Raw genomic sequence first — 7,927 nt, 5'->3', positions numbered from 1 at the left:
GATTTTGAATTATTAAACCGCGATTCAAACCGCACTGCACCGCATGTTTTAAAATTTCAATTTTTATATTTATTTAATTAAGCCCATACATATGAGTCCAACCCAAGCCCATTAATCTTAGGATAAAATCCATAACTCTTCACAAACCCTCTCTTATTAGCAACAAACCCAAGCCCATACATGTGTATTGAAATTTTAAATTGGAAGTTTGTGTTTGTTTTATTTTTAATCTATTGCTGAAAGTATGTTAGTTGTAAATTTTTATATTGTTGTTGGAATTTAATTAGTTTTAAGTTTGTTATTTTGATTTAGGTGTGTTGTTGAAACTTTAAAAAGACTATTGACGTATTGTTGTTGTTATAACTTTTATTAATCTCAAGTTTATTGTATTTTCTTAAGTGTTCTGGAATAATTATATTAATGATAGTTTAATTATTTTATGATAATTTCAAAAAAAAAAAAATTGTGATAGTTCAAACCGCATAAACCGCAGAAACCGCACCGCACCACATCATTTTTTGCGGTGCGGTTTTTGCGGTTTTTTAGTATCGCGGTGCGGGTGCGGTTTGGAAAATTGGAAAAGCCGCATGTGCGAGTTGGTTTGAAAGAATGGTTAAAAACTGCACCACCCGCACCGCGAACACAAATAATAAACAATATAGATATATATAATGAACAAAGAGTAAATATCAAATACATACCTTCCATTAACCGTTGATAAATTTGCCTTAAAAAATTCTAATGAATGATATTATTCTCCAATTTTTTTTATTTTTTTAAAAAAAGAAGAAAACTAGAATATAGATGATAGCAAAATATATCTAATATTTTTTCTCTCAATTCTTATAAACAATTTTGATTTTTAATGTTGATGAAAAACTTAAAATTAAATATATTCTAGAATTTAGGAAATTTAGTACCGTTACTTTACTAAATTCTCATATATATACATATATATATATACTAGATATAAAAGTTACGTGCCGAGCCACGTAAAATTAGATTTTTTGATTTTTTTTTTTTAGATTTTAATAACTAAAAATATTTGGTTAGTAATCTTTGTGTAACTAAAAGTATTTTATTTAATGAATAATTTATTTTATTAAAATAATTTTTGTGTCATTGTATTTAATTAGTAAAATATAGTTATGTATATAAAATTATGTTATGTCAAGAGAATAAATGTACAAATTTTTATAAGAAAGACAATAAATTAACATTCCATTAAACTTTCTGTTTTACATTGCTTAATACAAATAGTCTTTTGGAGCTTAAAGATGTTTCTAAATTAAAAAACAAATATTAATTGGAAGAATTTGGTAAGTAAAAGAAGAACCATAAATTGTTACCCCAAAAATGACAACACACCAGAAAAGGCCAATATGAACAAAAGCTGCTTAATAATTAAGGTCATTTTTAAGGCCTAATTTGATCAATATCCTATAAAAATAAACATTATCCAATAAATCTAAGCGAAATTGAATTTAGGAGTCTCTACAATAAAAGTATATGAAAAAGGTAAATAATTTCTCTTTGTATCAATCAATGAAAACTCTAAATGTAAACGACAAATAAAAGAATATAAGGACAATAATAAAAAAAAAAAATCAACACTCTCAATTGACTCCTTAGAGAAAAAAAAATGTACATTTATAAATTCTTGATGGATTCCCACATATAATCAACAATCTCATCTTGTCTCTGAATCCCCAATCACCCACAACACGATGTAGCACCATCTCCTATTTGTGGACACATCTTCACCCTTATAATTATCAAAACAACAAATAGTTCAAAATTTTAAAATAAATTAAAATATAGTTTGGAATACAGTACTTGTTAGAATCTGAAGAAAAAACTCCAATTGATTTTATCTCTCCGACCCTTAAATTGTTTGAATCATACGCCATTTTCTTAAATAGAAGAAGAGTGATTATAGATTAAACAAGCATTTAAAGTAGAGAATGATATGAGATAATTTAGTGTCAAGATGCCTAACCATAGAGCAAAATTGATATGTACACAGAATGTCAAAACTGTAAGGATCACAATCTACCAAACACAGAATTTGGCTGCTCTGTTCGGTGAATATTGATGCCGTCAAGTAATGCGTTATTGAAATCTCTGAAAGCTGACCCAAAGATATTCACACACAAAAATTAAAATGAAAGCAATGAAGAAAAATACACAAAAATAAAACTGTGCTTGAAACTCACCACCGCCACAATTAGGGTAGAAAAAGCCGCAAATATAAACTGGTCTTTAGAAACCAGCTCTCACATTCGTATAAGTGGCCGAGTCGCAGTCATCGGCCTCAGCCAAAATCCTAATTTTGGCATCTTCATCATCCAACCTCCACCAGTTTCCACCAGATTCTGGAAGAGGCCATTATTGTTGCAGTCCGATTTTGATTCCTTCAAAAGAAGAGAGTATCGCTCGATTGGAAGAGGCCATTGTTTTTTGAGAGGCTTCATGGGCATCCACCAATCAATCGCTCGATTGGGATTGGGAGTGCGAATGAAGAGTCCACTGGTTTTTTAAATTTTTTTTTACACAGCCACATTTTGTTAGAGGGATATGTGGCTAAAATGATTTTTTTTTAATTTTAACAAAGATTGTTTGATTTTTTTGGGTTTAATCATTGGGTTTATTTGTTAACGGGAGATCAAACCTATTAACATCGTTAAATTTAACAGAATATTCTTTTATTTTTAAGGTATATTCTGTTAAACCAAGAAATGCCGTTAGATAGACACTTTTAATATATAAAGATATATAGTCATGTAGGTGAATATAAAAGGTTTTAAAAAAAAAAGAATTAAATAGCATTAATAAATTTAGTACCCTTATTTTACTAGAATCTAAGAAATTTTGTAATTAATTGACTATGTAAAAATTGGTTTATAAAAAAATAAAAATATTTTAAAAGATTTAAAAACTAATAATTTTTCTTTTTGTTGGGAATAAGCTTGCTGACTTCCAAAGTTAGCTTTAAAAAAAAAAAAGCCAAAACATATTTTTGAAAAGTGGGCCTTTAAAATAAATAACTCTTTTTTTTAGTTAAGAATAGGTTGCTGACCGAAGTCAGCTTTAAAGAAAAAACTAAAAATAAATTAGAGAAAATTGGGCTTTTTTTTTTTGGTGGACCCTGTGAAATAGATCTGGTTGCACACGAAAAAGGCCGGGCCTGTTAATAACTATATATGTATTAAAAAAACATTAATCTACATTAATTTTTTTAGAGAGAGATATAGTTAATATTAACAAATTTAATTTATCAAAAGAAATTATTAATTAATATGCTAAAATTATGAAAATTCTAAACTTATTATGTTTATCACCCTCTCTTCCCTCACATAATAAAAGTAAATACTTACCGATTATTGTATAATTTATTTTATGTACAAAATAAACTTATTAGAAAGAACATTAATGATGATTACAAGTGAGATACGGTGATAAAATCAACTTTAAATACAGTGGTGACTACAAATGTGATACGGTGATGATAGTTGTTTTAAAATTATATGATGAATTTTAATAGATTTATTATCTTCTTTCTGTTTTAATCTCTATTTTGTGTAAGAAATATTTAGCTTCTAATTTTCTTCACTATAATGTATATTTTTTTAAAAAAATTGTCTAATTTTTTATTTATATAAGAAGTTGTATGATAATTTTTTTTATTCTTTAAAGTTTTCTATATGGATTTATTATTTTTTAATAAGCACATTTTTTTAAAAAAAAATACACAAAAATAAATTTAAAATTATTTGATACTAATTTTATTGCTCAATTAATATTTATATAATTATTTAACTACCGCACGCGCGCGACCTGTTTCCTAATTTTATATATACAATTGTGATCCTAATAAATTTCTAATACTCCCACTGGGCCACATATGTATACATATAAATGTGTTAAACTTACTGAGCTCAAAATTTTGTTATCATAACCATAGACATGTACAATCTCGTCCATTAATTATATCAATATAGGATCAAAGCAGTGTTTGTTGTATCAATCACAACTAAACCCATCAATTGTCACATATATCGGCATAGTATATTAACGAAAAATCATATGTCGTTAGATGTGAATAGCGAGGGATAAAGTACGTTACATTTAGGAAGACGAAAACGACACGTTTCGACTGCGAAAGCACTTAGTGTATAATGTACAAACTAAGTATAACAGTCGGGTTGGCTCGAGACCTAATAAGCGAGGTGCCTATCTCGCTATGGGAAGACTTCCTGACACTTCACCCAGTTAAACTCAAACATCTTCTCAGTGAGGCTCACAATTCTGACGAGTCAGTAGTTAACATTCTAACGAGCCTCGAAGAAATCTTTGTAAGTCAGAATTGCGATCATCACAAGATGTGCATCGTCGACCTCGGAAGGAAAAATGGCCCTAGCTCGCTAGTATGATCACTAGAACCAAGCTTCTGTTGAGACATTCCCAGATACAACAATTAAAGACGTGTTTAAATACACAATCATTTTGACCCAGTAAAAGCGGAAAAAATCATAGCTATATGATTTTCAAATAGCAACCGCATTTACACTACGTGATATGTAATCAAAACTCATGATTTTAGAGAATAATTGTTGTAAAACGATCGCAATCAACTTTGTAATTAACTGCCCACTATGTAATTATAAATAGTGGCAAGTAAGATCCAAAAAGGGACGAAAAAACTCATACAAAAGAGGCTCTGAGAAATAATTAGAAATCTGAATAAGATTGACTCGTGGAGTGTGCAGACTTTTAACTGTAAAACTATGTAAAAAATCCTGTGTGTTCATATTTTTCCTTATACAGCCTTTATTTTTTCCTGTGAGTTTGTACCCTGGGACGAGGGATTAAGAGCCCGATCGTGGGGTTGCCCAGCCTATGGGAGAAGGTACTTATGAAACGAAAAATTGCCGCTTAAGACGCCGTCTGGAAGAGGTGCAGCGGCGGAATGCTGAATTAGAACGTGATGCAGCTGCGGCCAGGACGGCACAGGGGACAAATGCTCAAAATCAACCTAAACCTAGAGTGAGAAGACCACGAGGTAGAAGCCGTGACTCACGAATCAGGAGACAGGAAAATGAGATACCCCCCAACAATTAGAATGACCAGCCAGAACCCTCTTACGAAAATGAGAATGGGAGGCAACCAGAAACTGATGAACGAGAAATTCCTCATGAAAATGAGGAAAATCTTGGGGATTAGCCTAGAGAACGAAGGTCACCTGCTAGGAATCACCAACGTTCTTCCCGAACCCATAGAGCGAAGGCTCGTACAGATCCTAATAGGAGAAATACAACAAATCACACTCAGGGGGAAAGAACAAAGCGTGAAGAAGCAAGTGTGACCTCGAGGCAGTCAAGGACCCACAGTCGATCAACTCGAAAAGGAGAAAGTATTCAACAAGCTAATGATCGAGAAAGTATGGGAACCAGTAAATCCACGAGTCACTCTAAGACGAAGTCTATGAGTTGGACAAAGTCTATAAGTAGGACGTGATCTGTGAGTAAGACGAGGTGTGTAAGCAATTACTCCCAACCGAATCTGCGAGAGCACTTGAATCCAAAGAAGCCTGACCTTCGCTAATAGCTCGATCCAAAGCAAGAGGATCACATCCAATTGCGAATAAACAAGCTAGAGGACAAGTTCAGGAGATATCAAGTGGGGGAACTAGGGAGACAATTTGGATACGACTTAGACGAGGAACTTGAGCCGTATCATCCAGATATCATGAGTACCCCTTTTCCTTCGGGATTCAAAAATCCGCAAGTCTCGTCATATGATGGAACCACAGATTCGGTCTCGCATTTGAACAACTTTAATACAATAATGCGAGCAAGTCATGTCACGAATAATTTATGCTGTATTTTGTTCCCCACCTCGCTTGTGGGAGCAGCGAGCAGCTGTTTTCACAAGTTTACCCACCATTCAATAACTTCCTGGGAACAGCTGTCCAAAGATTTCAAGAAACAGTTCCAGGCTGCTAGGGATAGACGACCCGAAGCGGCCTCGCTAACCAATATAAAGCAGCAGTCAGGTGAGACACTTAAGGCATACTTAAGTCGCTTTAGCACGGCTGCAGTTAGGGTTAGGAACTTGGATGACAACACACAACTTACATCCTTTCAGGCGGGGATCAATACTGATCCATCAACCGCAGGGGGCGAGCTGTGGGACGACTTACAAGGTCGTCTAGTAAAAAATATCATTGAGTTCAACGAAAAGGCTCAAGTATTCGTTCGGAAGGAAGAAGCTCGAAAGGAAATGAATTTGTTAAAAACAAGTCCGGGAAGCAAACCCAACAACGTTTCAATAACATCTGTTTCCACGAGAATTGATAACTCCGGGGCTTCTAGTTCGAAGAGAACGGACGATTCTAAGGAACCTTGAAGGATAAAAAGAAATAGAAGAAGCACGATAAGTACGTGCCAGTGTATACTGATTATACCGAGTTTAATGAAAGTCGAGAGAATATTTACCTCGCACATGAGCAAAAGGTTGCCTTCGGCAAGCCTGAGCCCTTGAGGAATGCGAGGAGAAAAAGAGATCCTAATAGGTATTGTAAATTCCATAAGAATATTGGGCATACGACTAATGAATGTCACCAATTCAAAGATGAGATAGAAAGTCTCATCGTTCGAGGTCACTTTAAACAGTACGTGGAAAGACAGGGCCATGGATACAACCAGCCCAGTCTGCCCAATAACCCAAATAACCAGGGGTTACAACCTTTTCCTGCTGAAGGGGTGGACATCTTGGTTATTTCGAAAGGGCCACATATCGCAGGGGAAAGTAATAACGCCCAGAAAAGATATGTGAAAGAAATAAAGAACGACCAGTCGGCATTTGCCCCAGAACCTTCCAAGAAGGTGAAAACTGAGGAACCTCCAATTATATTCACGGAGGAAGACGAGAAAAGCGTGAGATATCCTCACGTTGATCCATTGGTGATTACCATTCAACTCGTCAATAAAAGGATAAAGAGGGTGTTAATAGACAACAGGAGCTCAGTAAATATCCTTCATCAGGAAACTTTAAGGAAGATGGGGCTCGAAAAGGCCAAATTGAGGCCTGGTATGGTGAACTTTGTGAATTCACCGAAGACAGCATTTCCAGACTTCGCATAATCGAGCTCGCATTAACTTTGGGCGAGGCACCCCTATCTGCCACTGTTATGCAAGACTTCCTAGTTTTCGAGCTGCCATCGGCTTACAACATATTATTGGGTTGTCCAGCACTGATTGGACTAGGGGAAGTCAGTTTCTAGCTCGTGATTGCTATCGCATAGAGTTGTAGCATAGGAAAGTTGGTCTTCAGTTGATGGCGATCTTGGCAGAAAAAAATGAAAAGAAAGACGAAGATCTTGATCCCCGAGTTCAAGATGAGAGAAATATATTAAAACCAATTGAGGAATTGGAAGAGGTTATTCTCGACCTAGAAAATCCCACAAAGTGTATATACATTGGGAAGAACCTGGACGAGCAGCTCAAATAGCAACTAATAAGTTTTCTGAAGGCGAACCAGGATCAATTCGCCTGGAGCCCTGGAGATATGATAGGGATCGACCCTAATATTATTTGCCATCATTTAAATGTTGATCCAAGCTACCCAGCGAAGAGGCAGAAAAGGAGACCTTTAGATTCCGAGAGACAAGGGGCACTAAAATAGGAAATGGATAAGTTGTTGGTCAACGACTTCATACGCGAGGTTTTTTATCCGTCGTGGATAGCTAATCGTGTTTTCGCCCGAAGCCTAACATAACTTGGAGAACTTGTATTGATTTCTCTGATCTGAATAAGGCGTGCCCAAAAGATTGTTTTCCACTACCCAGGATCAACCAGTTAGTGGATGCAACTGCTGGGCACGCGCTTATGTCATTTATGGACGCATATTCTGGATAGAACCAGAT

The 7,927-nt window shown here is 34.8% G+C and overlaps 1 protein-coding gene across 1 annotated transcript; it reads left to right on the top strand.

Annotated features, from left to right (window-relative positions):
* The first annotated feature begins 5,149 nt into the window (after positions 1–5,149).
* Positions 5,150–7,145, top strand: LOC133036199 (uncharacterized). Its single transcript, XM_061112711.1, has 3 exons — positions 5,150–5,359; positions 5,968–6,249; positions 6,516–7,145. Exons 1-3 carry the CDS (start codon positions 5,150–5,152, stop codon positions 7,143–7,145), a joined length of 1,122 nt encoding a protein of 373 aa, XP_060968694.1.
* The last annotated feature ends 782 nt before the right edge of the window (positions 7,146–7,927 follow it).

This window comes from Cannabis sativa, chromosome 3 (genome assembly GCF_029168945.1).
Source record: "Cannabis sativa cultivar Pink pepper isolate KNU-18-1 chromosome 3, ASM2916894v1, whole genome shotgun sequence".
Lineage (NCBI taxonomy): Eukaryota > Viridiplantae > Streptophyta > Magnoliopsida > Rosales > Cannabaceae > Cannabis > Cannabis sativa.
Note: the sequence above shows the minus strand (reverse complement) of the source record. Positions and strands in the feature narration are given on the sequence as shown.

Excerpts from the sequence above, each read along its gene's own strand:
- LOC133036199 (XM_061112711.1), top strand. The coding sequence starts at position 5,150 with ATGAGAATGGGAGGCAACCAGAAACTGATGAACGAGAAATTCCTCATG. Across the intron at positions 5,360-5,967 it reads AACAAAGCGTGAAGAAGCAA|CTGTCCAAAGATTTCAAGAA; the intron begins GTGTGACCTCGA and ends TCCTGGGAACAG. Across the intron at positions 6,250-6,515 it reads AGTTCAACGAAAAGGCTCAA|GTTGCCTTCGGCAAGCCTGA; the intron begins GTATTCGTTCGG and ends CATGAGCAAAAG.